At 41.5% G+C, this 27,378-nt stretch overlaps 1 protein-coding gene across 1 annotated transcript in view; it reads right to left on the bottom strand.

The window, feature by feature from the left end:
* CD109 (CD109 molecule) overlaps positions 1-27,378 on the bottom strand; it is a 109,088-nt gene that overhangs the window by 15,772 nt on the left and 65,938 nt on the right. Inside the window, exons 15-29 of the mRNA XM_065401363.1 lie at positions 26,295-26,447; positions 25,495-25,569; positions 24,881-24,941; positions 22,879-23,011; positions 21,982-22,099; positions 20,064-20,177; positions 18,602-18,820; positions 16,287-16,431; positions 15,229-15,405; positions 11,973-12,054; positions 6,969-7,197; positions 6,180-6,345; positions 5,208-5,398; positions 191-346; positions 37-102 (exon numbers count right to left, since the gene is read on the bottom strand). Of these exons, the coding sequence (XP_065257435.1) occupies positions 37-102; positions 191-346; positions 5,208-5,398; positions 6,180-6,345; positions 6,969-7,197; positions 11,973-12,054; positions 15,229-15,405; positions 16,287-16,431; positions 18,602-18,820; positions 20,064-20,177; positions 21,982-22,099; positions 22,879-23,011; positions 24,881-24,941; positions 25,495-25,569; positions 26,295-26,447 (2,085 nt within the window). The remainder of the gene's footprint in view (positions 1-36; positions 103-190; positions 347-5,207; positions 5,399-6,179; positions 6,346-6,968; positions 7,198-11,972; positions 12,055-15,228; positions 15,406-16,286; positions 16,432-18,601; positions 18,821-20,063; positions 20,178-21,981; positions 22,100-22,878; positions 23,012-24,880; positions 24,942-25,494; positions 25,570-26,294; positions 26,448-27,378) is intronic.

Below are 27,378 nucleotides of genomic sequence, written 5' to 3'. Positions count from 1 at the left end.
AAAAAAAGAGTAAGTATAAAATATCTTCCTGCGTACCTGAAAGATGGCAAACCCGACACCCTCTGCTGAAACTGAAACGGCCGTCGGTTGCATAGGTGCAATCTGAAAGAATGACATGGTGATTTAAACATATTTAAAATATCTTCAAGTGACAGGATTGATTAGAATTCTTCCTCATTTTCTACAGTACCTCTTTGGTCTGAAGAAGAAAACGGTTTTGAGTATCAACTGAAAACGTTACTGGAGCTTCCAGACTAGGTCCAGTCACTGTTAGATCAATTCCTGTTTTTCTGGAAGTAATGAGAGCTGCAAATATACTCAAGGCTTGCAGGGCCACGATGGTGTCCTGTTGAGAGAAACATATGCTTTTATATTAAATATAAAAGCCTGCAAACTAGGTGAGCACCAGTATCTGTTAAACTTTGTCTATACCCAAAAGTTGCATTAAATTAATGTGACCTCTTAGCATGGACACTCTTAACCTGATTTAAGAGTATATACATAAGGGTTGCATCAATTTAATAAAATAATCAGTTCCTAACTAATTCAGGTAAGTCAGTATGTAGGCTAGGTCTTAGATAATTGGGGCTTTCTGACCCTTACTGTGCAGACTGCACTGTCCATCTAGCTGACAGTTTGGTAATGACAACCATTTCTGCTGGAATATTACTACTGCTTCCTCCACAGATAAAATGAGATATTAGTGATAGTCACGATGGGCCACATCCTAAAGTCCTTACTCAGGGCCAGATCAACCTCTCCCATAGTAAACCCAGGAAAGAGGAAAATCCTGTGAGGATTACCTCACAGTTACTGCCACATCATTTTGTCATGGGGGTTGGGATTTCCCCCCAACTCCAGACTCCTGAGATATGCAGATAGCCAGGGTCATCCATGGGGAGATCCTGTATTTCTGCTCGGGTTGTGGGTCCCTGGTGCTCCCATGCCATGTTCTCTGGCATCACGGCTCTACTAAAAGGCCTGACTCCCATCAGAGCAAGGGGGGTTATAGTAAAGGAAATGCAGCCCCAGATACTCTTGGAACTTTCTTCTGGGGCTGTCTCTGGACTGCAGCTTGATTTTTATTTGTAGATGCCATGAAGGTCTGTGAAGTTTATAAAGGCCTTGACCAGTAGGAGGACAAGTTAAGGAGGAAATGAGCCAGCCACAATCTGGCCTAACCAGAAATAATTGTAACTATCAGACATTCTACAGGACGTTTCCACAGCGGCTCGATCACAGGAACAAAAAAGCTGTACCTCTGAGACACTGCAGATGTAAAAAACAGAAAATGTAAAAATAATTTTTGCCCAGTCTTACAGCCAACTTTTCAAAGAGAATTCCCCTCAGCTTCTACACCCAGCTTCTACGACCTTTTGCTCCCAACATTTTGTGCAATCATCTGAACCCACAAAACACAGTATGTGTTTGTACATCATCATTCTGCAGGCACACAAATTCTCCTTTTTTAGGTGCAAAATATCTGGGTGTGCAAAAGTACACGCCTAAGTTAAAAGGCAGTTTTTTGAAATTTGGCCCTCGAGTTTAGTATGGGATCTGAACAAGACAACAACTTAATTTGAGTCTTTACATTGTCAGAGAATGGATTAAGTTTAAAGCATTTGCTATTCTCTTTACAATTATTGCAACAATAACAGATTCATGAACTGTAATGTCCTGTTCTCATTATAACTGTGTCATGATTATCAGAATTTTAATAACTCATATTCTGAAAAATATGGTGATGAGCTGTATTTCTTTGACCTTTTCATAATTCAGTTATTTGATTTATTGTTTATTCTTAGCTGTTGGTAATAGAAACACTGGGCTCTGCGGGTTTGGCACACAGGGGTTTTAATTATTCAATCTTAGGTCACCTTCTAGTAATAGGAAAATTGTAATATGACAGCAAACATTCATTAACAATGCAACTCTGACTGTGCCAGTCATAAATATAATAGTACGTGCAGACTAGTCAATCAGGAACATCAGAAATCTCTATCTTTTTTGCTCCTGGCCATGTTCTCAAATTATCTACTTCACTGATTCCTTAAAATCTGGAAAATTCAGACTGAGTGGCGAAGTTCACAGAGGACTGAATCGCTACCACTTGGAATTCCAGCCTGAGGACTTAGATGAAATGGTATGGTAGAGAAGATGTAAATTATGGACTACAGGAGAAAATCAATGGTAGGTTGCAACTGGCAGACATTTCTCAGGAGAGGACCAAAATTTACCCTACAAGAACGCTGTCTGGTCGCTCATACTTAAAGATGATGGTCCCTTTATAGTAGGAGAGCAATCAATAACAAAAAATGGGATAACTGTCACCACTCTACTCAAATTTCAGGTGTTTGGGAACTAAACGGATTGAAGGCCAGATCTTACAAGACCTCTCTCATACTGAAGTGAATGGAACTGCACATCGTATTAAGGACTAGAGGATCAAGCCCATAAACTCCATCCTGAATGCAACTGCAAACACACTGTTACTCAAACAAGCCCTCATGTCAACATGGATGAACTGTTATTGTGATGCCATGCAGATTGAACAACAAGGATATGAAATATTTGAGGTTACTTGTAAGTAAATGGCTAGGGGAAATAGTAGAAGAGAATATTAACAGAATTTCACCAATTCATATATCAAACTGGAGCATGATGTCCATGAGGGATGTTATAAATATATTATTCTTTGGTTGAATTGAGCATTATTCCTTTATAATTGTCCATACGCGCACGCACACACAAATTAAAAATGTTTTAAAATAAAACATTCTGATCACACTTTATATATTGCAGACATACAAATTAGAAAGTAGTTTATGATAGTTTAAGTTAGAAAAGTATGACACAGACAGCCAACAGCTGTCTAACCTCACTGTTTGATAATGACACAAACTCTCCAATATGGAAATCTCTTACAAGTCAGGGAAATGCTCTAGCTAATATAAAATAATTCACTCTTTAAATGTAACAAAGATGCTTTGGGGTCACACACAAAAATTAAATAAGAGCAAGCTATAAAGACATTATTTTCTTTGGAGAAATGTCAAAATTAAAATAGATGAATCTAACCTTTATTGTGAGAAACAGTGGATAAAGGGATGGATTAAATTCATTGGTGAGCTTTACCATGATGGTACTACAATGACATGCTGCTAGATTTTCAAACTCCAAAATAAAAATACCATCTGGAAAACAATCTGAAAGCTATTTGCAACTGAGATATTGCTTTAATCAGTCTTTCAATTAATAATAATAGAAGTAATGTGTTACGAAGAACATCCTGGAATCTGTGGGAAACTGTACTGGTTTCACAAATTTATTCTTCATTTAACAGAACTAATATCTCTCAGATTACTGTCGACATTTGAAAAATTGAATTGAATATGAACCTTGGAAAAAGGCAGTGAGAATGAGATAAGACATTGTACTTGACTGAGACCACATCTTACAATAAACAGCTAGCTTAAACTAATGCATTCTCAAGTACTATATAGATCCTGTTGGATGCCAACACAACTTGGGTAATGTGGTCTCAATAAAATGGATACCTGCTGGAGGTACCGAAGATCTTTCATATTTACTGGGCATTCAGAAATTCTGCCAATACTGGGGATGTACTACAGATGCAGTTAAGAACAACTGTAATTTGACAATGACAACTGGCTATTCTTCATGACTATTCATTGACTCCAAAAACAGTAACAATTTTCAAAGAGAGTTTGGCAGTTGCACTAGTGTGAAATGTCCCTTATTGTTGCTAGTAATTAATAAAAACAATAAAGGGCCAGACCATGTCACATTGATTTATACATAAAGTGAGCCCTACCAGTGCGGAAGGTAGGGTCAGCTGATTACCTGGCACCATCTCCTCTGGCCTGTTTCCACAGATACCCTGTCCAAGGGTCCAGGGTCCCACACACAGAGAGGGGAAGACCAAGGGAGGAAGCGTCAGGAGCAAGGCCAGGGTAGACATTCATCATTCTCCCCACAAACCTTGGGGAATCTGCAGGACAGCAAAAGCCACTGGATGCCATACTTTTCTGCAGCATCTCCATGCTGGGAACCCCTATTTTCAGGTATGTGCTGGGGCAGCCACAGGCAGAATCACACTGCCACGGAGCTTAAAGGAGGGGCACAACAGTCCTCAGAACCAGGTCAGAGACAGTGCAGGGACGCTACATGCATGGCCCTGTGCATCCCTTGGATCTCCTGATAGCAGCAACATTCAAGGGCCAGCCCCTTCTCACCGTACAGTGGGCAATTCTCACCTCTATCCCTAAGAGGAATACAGAGGAAACCCTGGAAGGGGAGCCTCCATGGGCTCTCCCACACCTCCCCCCAACTCTCCTCTGTGGCTTTCTCAGCAGGAGGGGTGACCTGGCCTAATAATGACCTCTTGCATTTAGAGAACATCTTCCATCTGAGGGTCCCAAACACTTTAACTGAGTTCAGCCTCACAACAACCCTGTGAAATAGGGAAATACTACAAAGACCAAAAAAGAGAGATCGCAAAGATGTTACCAACAAAATAGGGTGCAGATATGGTGTGAGATGCAGAATGCAGCACAATATGCAATCATTTAATAAAATAATGGATTTTGTTTCAATATCATCCTCAATAGGAAAGATATATAAATGCAGGTGAGAAATTTTTTTTAGCTGAAAATATCACTTCCTCCCCTTAATTTCAGTTCTTGTTGCTTTCTTTTTAATATTTTCCCTTTAAAAATATTTGAACGGCTCTTCTTTTTCTTTGTTTAATATGTTTATTAGAGAAAATGTATAGTCTGTGTATAGACCTCATCCAGCAGAGACTTTAAGCGTGTGCTTAATGAGAACTATTTGTTACAGAATAAGAAACAATCAATATATGCTATAGAAACGTTTAAAAAAATTAAAAGTGAAGGCCCAGATGTTTAAAGGTATTTAGATGTTGCCACTCTCACGTTGCAGTGCCTGCAGAGCCTAAAACTCATTTTCAAAAGTGATTTAGGCACTTCAGTCTAAATCCCATTGGCCATCAATGGCATTTAGGATCCTAAGTGCCTAAATCACTTTTGAAAATCAGACTTAAGCATTAAAATGCTGAGTGCAGCAACACCTAAACACCTTTAAACATGTGGGCTGACGTGTATATTAGGAAAGTACATTTATGTATAGCAAAGCATCAACAAAGCTTCTAAAGATGACTGTCTGACCTGAGTCGACGAATAACCTCCAAGATGGTTTCTTTGCTGGCTTAACCATTTCATAATAGGGATCCCCTCGGATAATCTATCTTGCTGAAAGTGAGAGAGCAGAGCATAAGCTGCAAGTTCAATGTCTACGGAGCGTGGCTGCCATGAGTCAGACAGTTGAGGGGCTGGAGACGTCCAGAATCGAATGTCTCCTGGAAAAGAGATCATCACTGATGTCAGAGCCGAAGCCAAGAATAAATGCTCAATAGTTGAGGAAAAACCTGCCTATTTATGTTTACCTATAGGATACAGCAAGGCACTTCAGAACATGGTTCAAATTAAGCTTGTGCTTAAATGCTTGGCTGGTTAGAGATGGACTTGGTCATGTGTTTAAACGCTTTACTGAACTGGGGCTGAACGCCAGATACAAAACCCACCAGAGTCCACACAATGACTCCTACTGACTTCAAGGGATTTTGGATCAGCCCTTTACGTATAATTATAGAAGGACCCAATTCAGAGAACACTTACTAATGAGGCATAGTGCTTAGTACCAGAAAGAATCCACTGAAGTGAATGGGACTCATCGTAGTAGTAAGCATTACACTTGGTAGTAAGAATTTGCTGGGCCAGGCTCTTTTGAGGCTTATCATCAGAATAATTCACCTGGTCTGACCCTGTTTAGCTAGCAAGATCTGACGGGCACTCATAACAAGGTGGGAAGGCAGCAAGCTCATGTTTTGCAATAATATAATCACACTGCACACTAGTGAACACTGTCATTAAGGCTGAAACCCCACCTTCATAACAAACTCTATTCAGTTGCATATAGTTTTCATCAGGATTATTGCCCTTTAGGGTTCTATTTTATTCTAAATAGATCCCTATACTGCACTAACAACCTATGCCTGTATGCAGCCAAACAGTGCTTTCTTTTTTTTAAGTTGGAAGAAAATCCATTCATACTACTGCATAAAGAGCTTCTTACAGTACCTTGCTGCTCTGATCTCTGGTTTAGTACATCCAGGGCTTCTTTTGCTTTTATTCTCTTTGCCAATGACAATGCATATGTCACAAGTGTCAGTGTATAGTTATCTGAAATTCCTTCTTCTAATTTAGTTTCCAAGAAGTTTACAGCATTTGCTACAGCAAGGGCATTCTGGGAATAAAGATTGTATTGAAAGATGTTAATTTAATACTACCATGAATTAAAAAAAGCGGTTCACAAAAGAATGAATGTAGGCAACAGCAACATTCCATTGCAATATTAGAATTTATAAGAAATATGTATTAAGGAAGAGAAATAACATTTTTTTAATATAAAAGAAAATATAGAAAATCTCTTTCAGGGTCACAGACATGACCACTAGAGGCATTAAGGCCTCAGCCAACAAAGCACTTACTTAATTTGAAACATGTGAGCCCTCCTGTTGAAGTCAATGGGACTGCTCACACCCTTAAAGTTAAGCACATGCTTATCTGCTGTGCAGGGTCTGGGGCCTCAACTATGATATATTTGCCTCTTTTCCCCACAACTTAGTTAAGTTTTTGGAAAGGTCCACTGAGACTGGATGTTCCACAGTTTTAACACAACTCCTTACTACCAGTAGACAGGAAGGATGCCATCAGGCCGAAGTGTAGCAAAGTTTAACCAAATCATGTGTTATTGTCCTTGTTATGATATCCCTCAATTTCTTTAAAAACTGCAAAATGACTAAGAATTACTGTGATAGTTTAGGAGGTATTTTATTAACTACAAACAATACCAAAGTATTCTAATACCTCATCATTTTGGTACCCAAATAGAGTTGTCATAATGTAAGCTGTGAGAGTGATTGGGCTACTACTGCCTCCTTGAAGTTCACTGTGTATCACTCTTCCAGGTTCCCAGAATTCACCATTAGGTTTCTGATATTTGACAATCCAATCAGCTGTTTTCTTCAGTACGTATGGATCAATATCTATGAATGGACGAGCTTGCAGGAAACATCGTAATACAAAAGCTGATAACCTTGGGGGAAAGGTTAACCAAATACAAAGAATTAATGATATATTACAGCTTCTTCTATTAAACATGTTTTATTATTCAGACTGCTGTAGTGCCCTAAGTGTGCTAAACACTTTCCAAATACAGAAGAAGACACATACCTTGAAGAGTGAGCATTAATCAGCAAGAAACAGCTAAGAACCACTCATCAGCAAAGAAATATAGTTATTTTTCCTGTCCATAAAACAACACTTTCTTTATCTCTTCAGCATTTCAAAACTAAATACATATTAGAGGCTCCAATTCTGCCAGCACATGGTAACCTTTAGTCAGCTGTTGCTCATAAATTAAACGTGTGTACATGTTTGCAGGATTGGGGCCTAAGTTTGTCAAGGAACTTTATAACTATATTATATGAAGTAGAACAGCAATAAATGTGATTTTAACAAGACATCCTTCCCACAGAATCATAACATCAGAACAACCCTCTGTGGTTTAACTGTGAACATTTTGAAACTTTTCATTGACCTCTTCTTATGCCATATGTACATCCTGATACTGCACTATTTATGTACCAAGGTTCACAATCTTGATAGCACCATGCAGATAATTTTATTTTCTCCATTCTATCAATATTAAGCCTGATCCAAAGCTCACTGAAATCAGTGAAAAGACTGACTGACTTCAGGGAGTTTTGGATCAGGCCAGTAATTTAAATCATTCTTATTTAGATGAGTTAGACTGATAGTGACTGCTTCATGCAGCTCATCTATCAAGGTACTTTTACAGAGCCCATCATCTTAGTATCCGAGCACTTCAAGAGGAAATTCAGTCCCTTGAAGAGGGCTAGAACAAGGCCTATGTACCACTTCAATCCCATTTAAGACCTCAAGAGATAACTGGGATCTAAGTGGATGGGATAGGTTGCTGTTAGCAGCTATCAAGAGAGCATTTGGAAGCCAGCACCCTTATCATTTAAAGCAAGCAGGGTACAGGGTGTGGTTAGAGCAGGAGAGAAGGGATCACTCACACCTGTAGAGAACCTGATGAGCTAATGAGGTATTTAGCTCCCCAGATGGATAGCTTGGAGAAGAAGGCAAGCAGTATAAAAGGCTGAGCCATGGAGCAGGATGGGGGGAGGCTCTGGTGGTGGTATACCTGGAGCATAAGGCAGAAAAATAATTAAAAAAAAAAAAAAAAAAAAAAAAAGATATCTGGTGGACTGTGTGTGCTCTTTGGTTTGTTCAGATGGGTTACCAGCCAGGGCTTCCAAGTGCTGAAGGGGGCACCTGTTTACAAGCAGGGGCTTGTCTGGGATCTGCTGGTCAGCCAGAGCCAGGAAGGTTGAGAGGCAACCTATGTGAGGATAGGCTGAATCGGGGTGGGAAATGGAGGTGCTAATGTTGTGACTGAGCAAAAAAAAAGGAGAAGCAGAAGATGCTGTAGGCATTTCAGCAGACAAAGCAACAAGCTCTGCTGGGATGGCAGGTAGAGCAACAGTGAGTGTTTCAGGTATAGCAGCAGTTAGCACAAACTGTGACAAGTCCTGCCACAAGGCATGGAAGTCAGGGGGCGGGGACTGTAAAATGGGCCCCAAGGATAATCCTGATGCAGTCTTACTGACTTTTGAAAGAACTGCTAATGGTGTGGCTAGGATAAAGGATTAGGGGCCTACAGTTTAGCACCTTATCTGGCAGGAGAAGCCCAAGCCACTTATATGGCATTGAGCAAAGAGCAGGCCAAGAATTATGAGGTATTAAAAGCTGCTATGCAGGATCAGGTAGGCTTGTCAGCCGAAAGATACAGACAGAAATTTAGGATGGCCAGGTGGACTGTTGAGGTAGGGCCCAGAACAGTCACGCAGAAGGTCAAGGGGGAAAGATGTGGAAGTGGTAATGGAGGTGTGATATTCGAGCAGTTTTTGCAGAACCTCCCGGGTACCACTCAAGTCTGGGTGAGGAGACACCAACCAGAGACAATGGAGGCAGCAGTAAAACCAGCCAGGTTGAAGCAGATTTTTTTTTTAAAAAAGCGGCATGTCCAACACAAGTGGGAGAAGGGGGGTAATAATGTGAGATTGCTTAGCAGTAAGACCTGCAGGTGCAAGACAGGATGAAAGGAAGGCCATTTCAGCCAGCCAGGATATCACCTGCTGCCAATGAGACAGAAAAGGACTGCCCGTATTTGAAATGGAGGAATATTGCAACTGGACTGGGATCTGAAGCTCTCAGAAGGGAGTAAAAACAATTCCTGTAAGAGTCAGCCAAAGACCAGAGATGGGTATTATTGATTTGGCAGCCGATTGCTCGCTCCTGCAGAGCAGGCTAGTTAAATCACAGTGGGTTCGGGTGGGGGATGCTCTAGGCATAGAGTGCACACATGAGGAGAAAAAAACGTATCTGGTGGTGCTAGTCCCATTAGAGGTACATGGGAAGTTCTGATGGAAAAGGGTCAGAGTAGGGGGAACTTTGCCCCATCCTGTGGTCCTAGGGATGGATTGGAACCCATTCCCTTTAAGTAGGAGAAGAAAGGCCCAGGGGAAGGAACCTCATTGGATGGTAGGAAAAAGGGGACCCCAGGCCCACAAGGGTGGATAAGAGTAAATCCTAGATGGGAACCAACAAGCCAAGAAAATGGGATTGAAGTAGGAAATACTGGAGTAGAGGAGAAGCAGGAAAAGGGGATGGAGGAGCAGGGCTCACCTGTACAAGGACAACCTGAAGAAAGAGTGGGAGGTGAATCCAATGTACCCCAGAGAAAGGGAAGATCCCTGAGAGTTTAACAGCTAAGGGGGAGGAGAGGCCATCAGACAGTGGGGTCCTGGTGGGGGAGGATGACTGAGAATGCTCTACAAAGGATGGGACAGATCCAGGGCCAAAGTCTGTGGGTTCATCGCTGTTGCGATGACCTGTGGGATGAAATGGAATTGTGGGGTACACCCCCAGCTAAGGAGTTCTTATTCTGTGGATGGAGAATCCTCACAGCTGGCCCACAGAAAGTCAGACTAAGAGAACTCCAGAAGCAATGAGGCAGAGGCAATCACCCCTATAAGTAAGATCAAATATGTCAAGGAGAAAACTGATCACCACTGGAAAAGGGGGCCCTAACTAGGAGAAATAAAGGGGGAAGTGTGTGACATGGTGCCATTAGCAGCTATAAAGAGAACTTTTAGAAGCTAGCACCCGGGTCACTTATAACAACCACTGGTGTAATTAGAGTAGGAGCAGGTTTGGAAGGTGGAGAAGGAATCACTTGCACATATAGAGAGCCTGATGAGCAAATGCGGCAATTAGTTCACTGGCTGGATAGCTGGGAGAAGGCAAGTAGTATAAAAGGCTGAGCCAGGGAGCTGCTATGTTGGTGGGACCTGGAACACAAGACAGAAGACAATAATAAAGATACTTGGTGAAGGTACCCTGGTGAACTGTGTGTGCTGTTTGGTTTGCCCAGAGGGCTTACCAGCTGGGGTCTCCAGGAGCTGACAGGGGGACCTGTTCAGAGTGGGGCATAGCCCCTGTGCTGGCCCTCTGTGCAGGGTCTAATTTCACCCTCAGAGAAACTGTTCATCCCATGGGCCTTCAGTAAAGGAAGATTTAAAAGATGTTCAAAACTTTGACAAATAATCCTAAATGTATCTGAACAGCTTCAAGGCTGATGAGTCACTCAACAGCACAGCTACAATTTATTTGCTGAGCATGGACAGAACAATGCTCAGAGCTATCCCTATTTTTTGTAATAGCATGAAATTATCTTTAATACCACAAGACTTTGGGAGGGATTCTCCCTCCTGCTCCAGTCCTCATACACTGCTGCGGAAGCAAACAGGGATCCTAAAAGCACTTCAGCCTGCTGGGCTGAACATCCTCCCCCCCAAGCAAAGGCACTGTGAAGGACAGCAACAGGCTGCAGTGCCCCTCACAAGCCCTGGAGCAGCGGTTCTCAACATGCGGGCCGCGGATCACATGTATCCCAGTTAGCACACAGCTGCGGCTCAGATGTGTGCTAATGGCCACCGGACCGTGCAGCAGGGTCTGGGTTCCCAGGTGCCTGGCCGCCCCACATGGTGGCCCACAATGATAAATAGGTTGAGAACCATGGCCCTGGAGTATGGCACATATTGGGAATGGAAGAGGGTGGCACTATGGCACAGAGCATTACAGCCATTCTGAACAGCTGTGATTACCAAGAAGCTCCTCAGTGTCAGTCCAGTCAGGTCTGCCATAATTTAAAACAGCTCCCTAAATTATGCTGGGGGTTACTCCGGCCCCAAAGCAGCCTGGAATTGAGAGGACGCAATGGTGGCTTAAAGGCCGAGGAGACTGTGGGTTTCACAGCACAAAATTTCACCCTTTGTGTTGTGTCTAGCAGTCAAATGTGCAGTGTACTTCATTGGTTCCATTATAAAATGCTTTCTGTTCTAGTGAGCTATTCTCTGGGATAGAAGAATGACCTCCAAGCATTTCAATCAACAAATCCTCTGATGAAAGTGACTCACTACTCATCTTTTGTGAAGCTAAAAAACTCTGTCCTAATAATGGCCTTAGATCATCTAAGCTAAAAAGACAGTAAATTCTGTGAAAGCTTGAAAGTTTGTCTCTTTCACCAATAAAAGATATTCCCTCACCCACCTTGTCTCTTAGAGAATCTTACAAGTTGGCCTAAAGACATACCGAAAACCAGACTGCAGCCATATCTGGGCATTTTTACCAGTTTGACAAATGTTTTAGTCCCAGTGAAATATGCAAATATTTGACAAAATTCCAAACTGAGTATTTTCTTTTTCTGTCAAAATTACTTACCATGTGCTCCCAGATGAGTCACTGTTTCCAAAGGCACTGAAAGAGCCATCAACCCTTTGGTAGAGAAGCTCTCTTTGGTAGCCTGAAGAGACCAAAGCAAAGACAGGTATTGTATAAATTACTCTTGAGTAGATTCATACTAGAATTTCTTTCTGGGGGCTTCGGGAAAGGAGCTTTCAGACAGTGGAGAAAGAGAAGTCAGATTGCTCCAGCAGAATATATTTATGGAGATTTTAAATGTCATGTTTCAAAATATTTCTGCCAAATGTGCAGGAGTAAATATGAGTGAGAGAATACAAAAAACCCACAAACAACTAGTTTGCAGTAACATGAAGGATCTGTTTATGGAAACTGAGGTGCATGGCTCCCACTCCATCTTTAATCCACCTGTCATCAAGGGACGTCAGATTGGTACACAACTGTACATTTTCACATAACTCCACTGCTGCAGTACCTAAGCCTAAGAATGAATTCAAGGCACAGTGAGATGTACCATCTTCTGAATAATAGGAAAAAAGAAAAGCAGAAAGGAAAATACTTATCAGCTAGAAAGGCAGAAGATGCAGCAAAAAGTAGTCACAGCTGCCAAATAGCTACGTTAGAGCTGCAGCTGCTCGTCTCTGCCAAATGTAAAGGACCAGCTACCCGTCAGAAAAGCATGCTGGAAAAAGTTCCTCTGCAAGGGTGGCCCTACAATGAGGAGGTTCAGCGGTGACCAGCCAGCCATGAAGAGAAGTGCTTTAGAGCAGGGGTTCTCAACCTTTTTCTTTCTGAGGCCCCCGCAACATGCTATAAAATCTCTACGGCCCACCTGGGCCACAACAACTGTTTTTCTGCATATAAAAGTCAGGTCCAGCGTTAGGGGGTAGCATGCAGGGCAGTTGCCCAGGGCCCTACACCCAGGGGGCCCTGCAAAGCTAAGTTGTTCAGGCTTTGGCTTCAGCCCCAAGTGGAGGGACTCAGAGCCTCGCGCTTCAGACCAGGGCAGGGAGGTTAGGCTTTCTGCCCTGGGCCTCATTGAGTCTAATGCAGTCCTGCTTGGCAGACCCCGTGAAATCTGCTCGTGGCCCCCCAGACGGCCCCAGACCCCTGGTTGAGAACTGCTGTTTTAGAGGAAGGCTAAAAGATTGAAAGACATCCCTAGGTTTTCCAAGATATTTCCTGGTGTTTGACATATGTATGTCTTTTTGTTGATAATATGTATCTTTAATAAAATCTCAGGTATAGTTTGATATCAAACCCTTACTGAGTTTAGTGTCCCATCACAACCACTAATAGCAGTACAACATCCTTTTCTTCATATTTTTAACTGCAATGCAAAATCAATTTACATAGATTTTTAAAAATGGAACGAGTCTTTTAGTTGAACTGTTTTGCTTCTCCACTGACTCTTTAATGTCTCTGAAACCTTTTGTCTAGATTCCACATGCTAGGAACACTATGCAAAACCCCATCCTGGCTGTCTGTATAGCCATATCAATAATAATATTTATTGCACAGTAAGATTAATAAAAATATGGTGAATTAATGAAAAAATGTTATTGTCACTGCTGCAAATATCTTCCAGGGTTTTGCAAAGAATACAATGGACTGGCACAGTTCTTTCAATGGCACCGTGACAATGTATATTGTATACAGAGGTCTGGACACATATATTAGTTCCATTGGGATATGTCCATCAGCTTGAATACATGCTTGGTAAGCTAGCCAAGTATGATATGGTTAGTAAACTATAATATTGACAGCACAATTTTAATAACCAGAAAATAAAACTACCCTTATGGAATACTGCATTTTCTCCAGTGGAGTTCTACAATCTAACAGATTATTTAAACATTACTGCTGTGTTTTTGATCACTACCTGCCCACTGACTTAGTGTATGACCTTCAGGAAATCATTTAACCTCCTTTATCCCATCTGTAAAATGGATATAGCAGTGCCTCCTTTTCTCTTAACCCTCTCTGTGAACACTCTTATTCCACTATAAGAGTGCCTTTTTCTGGGTTTTTTTTTTTTTAAGAGCACTTCAGGAAATTGCTTACGAACTTGAGAATAGCTGTTAAAATAACAGCTCTCTCTCTCTTTTCTCCCTCTTCCCCCTCTTATTTTGCAACCAAACTATGTAGTAGGGCTGGTTGAAAAATTTCAGTCCAACTTTTGTTTGACAGAAAATTGGGTTTTTAAGAAAACAAAATGTATTGTGAAAAGTGTACTTTCCATGGAAAACTTTCAACTTTTTCATCGAAAAATCGAACACTGGAAAACCACAGAATTTCAGCCAAAAACAAACAAACAAAATTACATTTGGAAATGCCACCATGATGCCTTAAGGGAGTTGTAGTACCTCATGCCCCCATTATCCTCTATAGGCCAGGTTCCCCAGGCAGACCACATCTCCCATGATGCATTACAGTGGCTAAACAAGCGAGGACACTGTGGTGCATCCTAGGAGTTGTAGCCTGAGCCATAGAGCAGAATGGGGGCATGAGGCACCCAGAGTACAACTTTCACTGCAGTAGCATTTCCAAATTAAAATTATTGGTTTTCAGCTAAAATTTTTCAGTTTTCAATTAAAAAAAAAAAAACATGAAAAATTTTGCTGAAAACAAAAAGCAAACACAAGACTGTCTTCATCTAAACTTTCTGCAGGAAAGAAAACTTCTGACAAGCTCTACTGTGTAGCTCTGGGGTGACCAAAGTCTAATCATCAAGCCAAGAAGAACTCCTGGAAACTACACCATTGAGAATATGTCTATTCACAGGATTATTTGTCCCTCTAGTGGGAGATCAGTCTAGGAAGCTAGGTCAAATTTAGACCTGGTATCTACTGTAGTCAAAGGAGTTCTATCAGGGATTAATCTGTGTTTTCTAACTAACTTGCAACCCTTTATGATGCAAGGAGCAGTTAGAAATACTCAGACTTATGCTATTTTATTGGCAAGAGATAACCAGCTCCAAAAATGATTATATGGATCACCTTTTACAGGGCAATTTTACCCTGGAAAGGTACTATACACAAATGGCATCTTCATACTCAGCAGATCTTACTTTAGGGACAAATGTAAAATTATCTGACTTTTTAGTACTGTCAGCCCTGGGGAACCAACACAGCTACAAATAAGTGGGCTCCTCATCTAGCTCACACATCATCAAAAGAATGGTGAATCAAATTCCAAATGCAGGGCCACAAATAAAGTATTTTCTACCAGTATGATATTTTTTTAAATCTAGGATCTTCCCTGAAAGCTTACAGACCTTCTCTCATAAATGATGTAGCCTTCAGTTTAATATCTTCCTTCAATTGCCTTGTGTTAGTCAGGTATTCCAAAACATAAATATTAGGAGCAAAATTTATCATGTTCTGTTCACCACAGCCATAAGGCATCTTAATCAGTGATTCCAGGCCATTGATAGAAGGCCCAAGAATATCACCTGAAAGATAAAATTAAAGTTCAGTGCATATAAATGTATGCATACCACATAGAGGGTGGGGTTACTTATACTGTGGAAGCATGTGATATGTTGCATTTTTCACGTCCCTTTAGCCATCTCATCTACACACTGCCCACTCACCTATCTGCCCAGGGACTTATTCTAAGATTTCAAACTGCTCAGCAGTCACCGTTTTCAAAAACAAAATAGAACCTCCCACCCCGGGCCATGTTTCATTAATTGTACACATTTGCAATTTCTGTCCCAGAATTATACTGGCCTAGAGCTTCCTTATTAAAGGCTGAATCTCTAACCATATGAAAGAGACCCCTACATGCCGAAAACACTAACTACCATAATATCCAAGTAAGGTTCAAATTCCTCTGTCTTAAACAGGCTCCATAGAAACCTCATTCTTAGCCCAGTGGATGATGGGAGAGGACTTTGGGCGTTAATCAGGGCAGTATCCATCCCAACAGTCTAACATTACAATTAAGCCAATATGAGTATAAACACAGTGTCATTAAAACCACAAATCAGCAACCACCTGGGACCAAATCTTGTTCACTTTACTCACACTGACCTCCACACTGATTTCAGTGAGATTAACCATGTGAGGCAGGAGAGCAGACCTGGGCCAAAGGAAGAACTCTGCTATATGGAGAACCCCTCTGCTAGTTCTGTAGGGGAATTGGGTAGACTGGCTTCTCAAAAGCAGTTGTAATGACAGTGTCACACCATACCATATCTGGGAAGCTATGTGAGTTGAATGTAAATCCAACACAAGCCCAGCAGACAGTTTTATATTTACAGTCTGCAACAGAGTAAGACAGGTTGCCAGAAAATAAATGAAGGTGTAAATAGGATAAAATAATCCTTACCAATAACAGTGACTTGTACTCTTTCACTGCCACTTACTACATCAGGAGGGAAGGTGAAATCCACAGTTTCTGATACAGTTGGTGGGTTATTCCCAGTCAAATCTAAAAGACGTGTCTGTGAATAAGACTGTTCCAGTCCCTCAGCCTATCAAAATAAACAAAAAGAATCATTTTAATCTCCAAAACTTTATGTGCTGTCTTTAGATTTCTCTTTGTGCTAGTACAAAAGTATTTGTCGGATCGTGAGATCTAAATTGCTGCTAACAAATGTTTACTGCTACTTGCTAACACAGCAAGAAGTAGAGTATTGACTCATCTGAGCTGATGCACATGTATATGTTTCTTAAAAACAGCAGGCACTTCCACCTGTAGTAATGGCTTATCAAGATGAATTGTTAATAACAAACAATAATATACAGAGCCTGATACAAAGTCCACTAAAGTCAGTAAGAATCTTTCCATTGACTTCAATGGGTTTTGGATCAGGACCATGGAGCAGAGCATTCTAGGACAAAGGTGTGTTCTTTCACACAAATGCAACACTATAATGCTCAAAGAATGAAATTTTGCTCTCAGGGGGAAATTCACCCTGTGCAGAGGACAAAGTGGTGGGAGGAAGGAAGGGGATGATTCAATGGTTAGGGCAGGGGTAGGCAACCTATGGCACGCGTGCCGAAGGCGGCACGCGAGCTGATTTTCAGTGGCACTCACACTGCCCAGGTCCTAGCCACCGGTCCGGGGGGCTCTGCATTTTAATTTAATTTTAAATGAAGCTTCTTAAACATTTTAAAAACCTTATTTACTTCACATACAACAATAGTTTAGTTATATATTATAGACTTATAGAAAGAGCCCTTCTAAAAGTGTTAAAATGTATTACTGGCACGCAAAACCTTAAATTAGAGTGAATAAATGAAGACTCGGCACACCTCTTCTGAAAGGTTGCCGACCCCTGGGTTAGGGGGATGGCCACAAATGCAGGTTCAAGTCCTTACTCCACTACAGACTTCCTGTGTGACCTTGGGCAAATTGTCTAGCCTCTCTGTGCCTCAGTTCCCCACCTGTAAAATGGGGTAATAGTACTTCCCTACTTCTCAGGGTGTTGTGAGGATAAATACATTAAGGATTGTGAGGTGCTCAGACATGATAGTAATGGGGGTCATATAAGTACCTACAGGTACGTCTACACTGCAGTTGCAAGCATGCCTCCCAAACAGACTCGCACTACCTCTGCTCAAGCTACCGCGCTAAAAATGGCAATGTGCATGTTGCAGCATGACTGGTGTCACAGGCTAGAGACCTGAGCTTAGACCCAGGGTATCAGGCAGGCCCGGACTCAGGTGGCTAGTTCCAGCCACTGCCCGTACTGGAACATCCACACTGCTATTTTTAGCATGCGAGTCTGCTTGAACTAGCACAAGTCTGTCTATCTGGGCTGTGAGGCTGGCTCCCAGCTGCAACGTAGACATATCCTTAGACAGTGCCAGCACAAGTCTGCTTAGAGGATGATGTGCTTGTCCTCTACATAGTGGTAAATTTCACCCTTAGAGTCCAAGCATGAACCCTTACTAAATTGCACTGAATTTAAAGGGACTACTCTTGCGAGTGAAAATAACTTGTTTGAGCAAACGATATAGGATTGGGCCCTTATACCTAACTTAAATAGGGTCACACTGGTGTAAAACACATAGAATTTGGATGGGAATTTTAGTTTCTTTATTTTATTTACGAATAACTTTTTGGCTAACTTTCTCTAGGGTGACCAGATGTCCCAATTTTATAGGGACAGTCCCGATTTTTGGGTCTTTTTCTTATATAGGCTCCTATTACCTAACCCCCATCCGGATTTTTCACATTTGCTGTCCAGTCACCCTAACTTTCTCCCACTCCCACAATGCAGAATTTGTCATGTTAAAGCTCCGTTGAAATAAAGTCAACTGTGCAGTTAAACCCATTAAACTTTTTCTCACAACAATATTATTTTACTTCTTTGGCTGGATTATAATATAGTTGTAGCATCCATGGACCCAGTCCTGAAAACCCACGCTCACCCATGTTCACCCAGTCACACGATCAAGGGTTTGTAAAAATTAGCTATTTGTTTATATTTCTTAAAAGGCAGTCTAAAACATGTTAAGGAAGGAGTTCTTTAAAAGATAAACTTTCCGCTAACATTCACCCATTCTATTCTGAAAGCTTCAGGTCAAAACGCAAATAAATAAATATGCCTTTGGTTTGCCTTTTCACAACATTCTCCTTTTTAAGGGGATACCATCTCTGAATGCTTGAAATGACCTACGCCTTTGAATATTTACCTTCACTAAAACTTTCTGGAGGATGGCATCAGAAGCAGTGGGTGATATTGCTGTCACTTTAATAGAAATCTCTCCCAGCTGTTTTGGTTTGATTGGGAAATGAACAGTCTTTGCATCTTCACTTGGTACCAATACAGATTGCTGGTTTCCTGTAGCATTTATTTCATTGGATGTGATAAGAATTTCAAATGTGTCACTGAGGTCAAGAGTCACCATAACCTATAAAAAGATTGCAAGTAATATTTTTAACTGGAAAAAGGGTGTTAATCTTAGGAACTCCCTTTTATAAACTGTCATTTTCTGTGTGTATTTAAAAATATGTTTCAGTTGTACCATCTACTCACTGAAGAAACAGTAAGCATCCAGGGCTGGTGCAAGGAAGTTTCGTGCCGTAGGCGAAACTTCCACCTTGCCCCCTCCCCAGCCCTGCGGCAGCTCCCCGCCCCCCCCCTCCCCCCCCCCCCGGGGGAGCCGTGCAGCAGCTCCCCACCCCAGCTCACCTCTGTTCCGCCTCTTCCCCGAGCACGCCGCCCCTGCTCTAAATCTCCTCCCCTCCCTGGCTTGTGGCGCCAAACAGCTGATTGGCGCCGCAAGCCTGGGAGGCGGGAGAAGTGGAGCAGCGACGGCGTGCTCGGGGAGGGGGCGTAGCAGAGGTGAGCTGGGGTAGGGAGCCCTACAGCAGCTTCCCCCCCCCCCCCCGCCCTGAGGCACCCCCGCGGCAGCTCCCCACCCCCCCGGCCCGGGGAGCCATGCGGCACCTCCCCACCCCAGCTCACCTCTGCTCCGCCTCCTCCCCGAGCACGCCGCCCCCGCTCTAATTCTCCTCCCAGGCTTGCGGCGCCAAACAGCTGATTGGTGCTGCAAGCCTGGGAGGCGGGAGAAGTGGAGCGGCGACCGCGCACTTGGGGAGGAATGCTGTAAAAAAAAATTGGGGGCACCGCTTCTTGGTGCCCCCAAATCTTGGCGCCCTAGGCAACCGCCTAGTTCGCCTTAATGGTAGCACCGGCCCTGTAAGAATCTCAAGGAGATGTGATCACTATAGTATGTGTAAGCCTTGCAATGTCTGGGCAACATCCAAGAATCAGAGCAAGAAAACATGGACAAGAGGCAAAGAAGAAAAAGAAAGAACTGGAAGTTGATGGGAGCTAAAAATCTCAGCACTTCACAGGAACTGCCATTCACCAGATGGAAGGGCTCAAGAACACATTATATGTCATACCAGATCCAACCATCAAACCCAGTATCCTATTTCTGGCCAATCCCATTCAGAGGAAGCCAAAAATATATAGTCCATTTGACTAATTTGGGTGCAATGATTTACATGTAGGAAACTAGATTTTCCTGACTCCTGTAGCATATAGTTCATATATTAAAGAGTGCCTCTAGAAGAGCTGACAAACTTCAGAGCATAGCAAAATGGTAAGGGAAAAATACTAACAAAAAAGAGTTAGCCTATATTTACCTTGGTTGCTTCTTTCAAATAATTGAAGATATTTACTTCCAAAATAAACTGCTCTCCTCTGGTAACCGAGTAAGGAAGGTTCAAGGAAATGAAAAAGGGTTGAAAAGCTTCTAACTGGAAAACAAAATCATTATACAATAGTGAACCCCTGTGGTCATATATTAGCTATTAAATTTGCTACAGACAGTTTAGATTCAGATCTGTTCTAATTAGACTTTCCCATTGGTAAACCTGGATTAGAGAACAAGGTTACTTGTACTGGACAATTAGCATTAGGTAATATGCACTGTTTCTGATTTTTGGTTTTAACCGATAAACACCAATAAAACACACAATAAAAAAAAATGAAAACAGTGTTTATCCAAAAATCACCAGACAAACACCAGAAATAGTTACTTGTAGTTAATGGCTTGTCTATGCAGAGCAGTAATGTGGACTACAGGGGCATGATTTCTAAAACACACTAACGTGTTTCACATTAATTGGTCTGTGTAGATCCTGCTGATGCACACTAAAGATTCTCTAGTGAGCTTTAACATAGTGCTGTTTGAAACAGTGTGACACAACAGCACACTAGGGAACATTACAAAGAGATTACTCAGTACCGTACAAAGAGAGAGCCCCGAAAACCCCCAGTTTTTAGACATCTACATAGAATTCAAAAATTGCTAAAAATAAGCCTCAAAAAATGAAATTAACAAACCCTGAAAAACAGAAGCCCTAGTAATATGATAGGACTGAAGCATGAGCCAAAGCAACTGTTAGTGCAGGGGTTCTCAAACTGGGGGTCGGGACCCCTCAAGGGGTCGCGAGGTTATTACATGGGGGGTCATGAGCTGTCAGACTCCACCCCAAGCTCCGCTTTGCCTTCAGCATTTATAATGGTGTTAAATATATAAAGAAGTGTGTTTAATTTATAAGGGGGGGGGTCCCACTCAGAGGCTTGCTGTGTGAAAGGGGTCACCAGTACAGAAGTGTGAGAACCCCTGTTTAGTACAATAGCAAATGCCTTTTTCTGAGGACTCTCTTTATTACACTGCAATAAAACACCTGTGGCTGGCCGATGTCAGCTGACCCGGGCTCAGGTTGCAGAGCTATAAAATTGCAGTGTAGATGTTCAAGCTCAGGCTGGAGTCTTGGCTCGGACCAGCCACAGGTGTTTTACTGCAGCGTAGACATGCCCTCTAGCCCTGGTCACATGGGAGGAGCTGGGCTCTTGGCATTTTTGAAAAGACAGGCACTTCATATCTTAGGTGCCTAGAATGATTTAAAAGTTTAACTTCAGACATCCAGGTTTGAAAGCTTTGACCTTTCCCATCATTTGGGATCCTGTTAAATAATGACTTTCAACGGTTTTGGATGCTTAAGTAATGGATGATTTAAAAACGTGTCTCTCCATGACCCTATTTTCATACCAATGGGGAAGGATATATTAGAAAGCAAAATAATGGGCTAGTCTAATAATCTATTTTTTCTTCTTTATATATTGCTTTCTGAAAGTGCTGTAATTCGGGGTTTGTATTTTTAAGAATTATCTATATTAGGTATATTTTTGAAAATACAACATTTTTGAACTAAAGCTGTGAAATAAAGAAACGAAAGCAGGCAGCAAGCAGATGCACTTATATTCCAACAAAGACAGACACCCAAAGGCACAGAATCACTGTATATAATTATGCAGTATTAAAGTTATTTATGCATACAGTAGAAGGAGGGATATGGTACCATAGATTTTAAAGGAGAACTCCCCACTGATTTCAGTGTGCAGCTCTGCTTAAAATGTGATTGTATTTAATAAGTCTTGCTTTCCTTATTAAAATAATCAGGTTGCTACTGTTATTGTTACAATATAAAACTGAAAATAATAAACTAGGGTGTTACCACTAACATAAACTGGAACTATATTGTACTATGTTACCTCAACAGGAGCAGCTGTAATTCCAAGTCCAAGGTTTTCAGATATTACAAAAGCACTGGCCACCCAAGAAGTGATGGTATCAGGTACAGTAACTTCCATTGTTGTGTCTCTGCTGGATCTGATAATAGAAAAGCACATCCGAATTTCAAAAGTGCTAATTTAATGCTCAGTTAATAAAATGTTTAAGATAGATCATAAATGTAGTCTGAATTCTTAACAGGAAAGTTTGTTGTTTACCTTTTCTTCTTCTCCCAACTTTCTGTAAATATGTTTTTGTTAGTCCCCAAAGTAATAATTAAATGGTGAATTAGAAATTACTCACTGTAAGAGAATAAATCCCTGTATATTCTATAGAAATACCCTCCAGATGTCAGCTGTTTTCCTAAAGCTCCTGATACTGATGCTTAGTTAAATGAGTATCATGTCCTGAAGCACAATACGGGTCAGATTGTGCCACCAATTTAGCAATTTTGGATGGTCTCATGGTTAAGACACTGGACTAGGGCTCAGTAAAGTAGGATTTAATTTCTGCATCTACCACGGACTTTAGTGTCACCTGAGGTAAATCATCTAATCTCCCTGTGCCTCATTTACCCATCTGTATAAGGGACATAATACTACTTCCCTTTCCCCAACCTTTCTCTGTGTTGTTTATTTAGATTGTAAGCTCTTCAGGCAGTGATTGTCTCTTAAAATGTATTTGTACAATGCCTAGCACAGTGGACCTCCAATCTTAGTTACTGCCTCTAGGTGGTACTGTAATATAAATAGTAATAGGGATCAATGCAGAATCCTATTTAAAATGTAATAGTGCAACGTGCCCCTAGAAAATAATTAAAATATGTCAGAAATCCAGAGCAAGTAAGTGTAAAAATCTGTTTTCCTCTAAGCATTTACCTAGTATTGGTGTCAACCCAAAGCCAAGTCTCCGGGAAATTTTTCCTTACATGTGGACTACTGAAAGCAGGAAATCCGGCTGCAGAATCTAGATAGTCATCGAAATCCGCACTGTAGGGTATCATCCCATCATCTACAAAGTTAAAATTATTGTCAAATATCAGAAAACTCTACATAGCAAAAAAAATAAAATTAGCTCCTTGTTTCGTGTATAATTATTTACAAACTCACAAGAAGTTTGGTAACAGTACACATGGTATTTCTGAATTGAATTTAGTGTTATTGCACTGTTATTTTCACTTAAAAACACAAAAGCATTGCACACGAAATTTAAGTTTGGCAGGTCTCTATGTCTATACAGCATTTTGGAGCAAACAGGAGCAAACCTCCCAGCTAGGTCATCAGACTTGGGCTAGCAGGTCTTGTGCTACACTCTAAACATAGCTGTATAGACAGTACTTTGAAGTTGCAGCTTCGGCTGGCGCTCAGGCTCTGAAGTCTGGGAGGGGGGGGAGGCTTCAGACCTCAAGCTCCACCCAAGCCACAACCTCAAAGTGCTGTTTAGAGCACTAGTGTGAGCCCCACTAGCCCAAGGGCTCACTCCCGCTTGCTTCCAAATGCTGTGTAGACATACCCTACTCTTTAGGGGTATACATATACTCCGTATGAATATAGCTATGCCAGGGGTGCTGAGCCATTGCTGTTTAAGTCAATGGGAGTTGCAAACACAAAGCACCTCTCAGGTCCAGGTCACTTACAGCCACTTCATGTCAAGGCAGCAGTAGCATGGACAGAATCCATAGAGTCCATAGGGAAAAAATGCAAAATAGCCTAAGTCCCATGTTCAGAAGCACCTAAGTTGATTAGGAGCCTAAGTCCCATCAATTGATTTAAGTACTTATGAAAGTGTTACCCCATATTTATACCCAAAACTCTCCAAGCATCTCAGGTGGCAATCCTGCAAACACCTATTCATGAGGGTAGTCATTAGGGATGAAGCCAATGGCCTTGTCACAGTGGTTAAGACTGCTCAGGTCAGTAAGCATTTACAAGATCAGACTCTTAAGATTTAATCATGAGCCTAGAATCTGATTTAGCCGGGCTGGATGCAACGTAAATGACAGGAATTCTTCTCCCTAGATTGTAAAATAGCTGCAGAGGTGCTCCACAGAGATTATTCAGTCATATGAAGTAAGGTTTTATGTACCCACACACATAAGACAGAGGGCGAAAGGATCTATGTAGTAGCCCTGCAGGCTCGATGTAATGAGCTCATGCAGAGTGCAACTCACCTCAAGTACATTGCACACAAATCTAGTCACCCAAGCTGCACAGCTGAACCACACTGGTTCCGCTGGATAGGAACAGGGGTGGCTTTATGTTTTTTTGCCACCCCAAGCACGGCAGGCAGGCGGCTTTCGGCGGCGCACCTGCGGGCGGTCCGCTGGTCACGTGGATTCGGCGGCATGCCTGCGGGAGGTCCGCCGGTGGCACGCCATTGGCGTCCCCGCCGCCGAATTGCCGCCGAAGCCGCAGGACCAGCGGACCTCCCGCAGGCATGCCGCCGAAAGCCACCTGCCTGCCGTCCTCACGGCGACTGGCAGGCCGTCCCCCATGGCTTGCCGCCCCTGGATAGGAACCCTCTCCAGCTGTGGAGGAAGGGTCTGTATTTGAAATATCTATTTCAGGAATTTGTCTTCAAGCCCCGATGGATCTTTTGTCACCTCAGACAACAACATAATCCTGACAAATACGCAAAATACACACTGTTAAAGAAAGTTAACTCTTGTTAAAGAAAGTTATTCAAATCAAAGATAAAACATGTAGGCCAAATTCTCCCATATTACACCAGCTTACATACAGGTAAGTCTATGACTTCTGTGGAGTGACTCTGGGTTTTTCCTGGTGTAACTAACCAGAATTTGGCCCTGTTTGTTTATCTTTAACTCTTCTGGACCTAGCAGATAACAATGGTTTGGTTATGCCAATTTTTATTACTTACAGAAAACATCATTCTTGTCTTCTGGAAGGTTTGCATCAGTCAATACCCAGAGGTTGCACTTCTGGATAAAAAAAAAAACATACAATCTATCTCAGTACAGGACATGCAAAGTACTCATTATCTTGTTTTTTGTTTCTTTCGTTCTTTTTAAATGTCTTTCTTTCTTTTTTAAATGCAAGTCAATTTTTAGCAAGTCAAATGCATGCCACAACAAATGCTATTTTCTGACTTTGAATCCTTACCACACCATCAGACATCACTTAGGGTGGCATGACGTTTTAGCATAAATAAAAAAGAATTAAGTACAAAGACTTCAGTGGACTGATAGTTCATCTGCATGTTTTCATTTTGAAATGGGCACATAGTGATGAATTTCACTATTATCTATTAAAATTCTGTGAATACTTTCATTTTTAGACTTTTGTAAAACAAAATTAAATTCTCCCCCAAAACAAATTGATGCCCTCTTGACAATCACAGTAGAAAGCATGAAAACAGTGCATTGTCTATAGTTTTCAAACTTTACAAGGCGTATTTAATATATTTTCCTTCTGCAGAGGATGTACAAACAATTAAAGAGAAAAAAATCCAACTTCTAGATTTAAAAATGATACCTGAAAGACACTGAGAGGACTTCTGATTGAGTCAAAATATTGTGCTGTGTTGTACAAATGTAGTTCATGAAGCACCTAAGAAAAGAAAAAGAAAATAATGCAAATTGTGAAAGCAGGATGCAATTCTTTAGATAAAATATACTGTACAGGATGTTAATTTGCAGAGCTATCCCTCAAACAGTAGATCTCTTGCCTCTGGAAAATTGGAGTTACCAGATGAATGGGGTTAGGCAATAATGGCTTACACCAGTGGTGGGCAACCTGCGGCCCATCAGGGTAAGCTGATTGCGGGCCGCGAGACATTTTGTGGACGTTGACCATGCGCAGGCATGGTTCCCACAGCTCCCTGTAGCTGCGGTTCGCCGTTCCCAGCCAATGGGAGCTGCGGGAAGTGGCAGGCATGTGTGAAGAGCTTTCCTACTTTATTTGGTGCTAAAAGAAAAATGATTTGACTGTGAAAACATAGCAGTTTGATGGACAAAGTTCAAAAGTGTTGGAAAAAGAAATGCTGAGTGGAATATTAGTCCTCTAGCATATCTAAGGAATGAAAACTTACAGGACAGAACAAGTATAATTCCAAATAAAGGGCCTCATCTTACAAATAGTATACTCATAAGCAGCTCACTAATGTTGATAGACTACTTGAATGAGTAAGAATTGTTCACACAAGTAAAGGTTGCAAGATCAGTCCCAAAGTTGCATTTATATCTATATAAAATAAAACATAAAAATTGTTACCTTTCCATAACCTTATACTTTTCAGAAATACACTGTATGCAAAGCTTTTTTCTTTTACTTACACTGTCTTCTGTAATGTCACTACTTTCTCCCAGGAGCTTTGTACTTCTGTCAACAACTGAGAGTCCAATTACAGATCTGGGTTCGGTTACACTGATTTTAAGGGAGACTTTCTCAGATGGACTGACTTTATCTTTATTCCAAGATATTTTGATCTAAGAAAAAGAAGAAAATTATGTTGGTTTAAATTACATAGCAATATTTCAGGGTCAGCCAAGAGTTTTCAATCATGAGCTTTTTATTTTAATTAGTCATAGCTGAGAATCTGGTTTTGCTGGGGAAGGCATGGTTCCCACCAACTCTTGGAAGGGGCTAAGGGTTTACATGCTGCTCCCTTAACCCTCAGATTCCTTAGATCTGTAGTTGGCAAGCACCAGCATCCCCATGGACATCCTTTGTTTCTGTGATGGCCACTATCTTGGCCAATAACGAGTATTGAAGGGACCACTAGAGCTAAAAGGATGAGTCTGAGCTAAAGCGCCAGGTTCTGTAGCTGGAGCAGTCACACTCACATCTTCTGTGGGTTGGGCACAGAGGGGGTTGTGTAACACACTCTGACCAGTGGGTTACACTTTCAATCTGCAAACCAGCCCCACAGGTTCCAACTGGCCCTTCCACAGCTATTCCAGTACTTGAATAGGGGGTTGAGGAACAGATGCCAGTTCAGTACTCCTGTTTCAGATTAATAATTTTGCCCTTTTCTTAATTGGAGAACCAAATTTTACTCTAAACTCTTGACTGGAAAAATGAATTGAAGGAGAGAAACAGGTCTTCACAGCACTACATTCATTGTGAAAAGTCTGGGCCAGTGGCAAACAAACTATCAATGGCTAAAGTAAATGTGATTATCACTGCTTATTATACTGTAAATAAGACAACAGACTGATTCATGAAGAGAGTTGGGTTTGGATTAAATGACATTTAAAACATGGTTGCCGAGTTATTTATTGAAATGAAATGCAAGAACAGGCTATAAATTACTCCCAGAAGTAACTGATCATGTTTCTGCTGCACTTAGGAAATTTCAATAGCTACCCCTCACAAAGAGAAGTAGAAATAGCTTGGAATTTTTGTAGCTTTGAAGAA

This window comes from Emys orbicularis, chromosome 3, assembly GCF_028017835.1.
Source record: "Emys orbicularis isolate rEmyOrb1 chromosome 3, rEmyOrb1.hap1, whole genome shotgun sequence".
Lineage (NCBI taxonomy): Eukaryota > Metazoa > Chordata > Testudines > Emydidae > Emys > Emys orbicularis.
The sequence above is the reverse complement of the archived record's forward strand: the minus strand, read 5'-3'. Positions and strand labels throughout refer to the sequence as shown.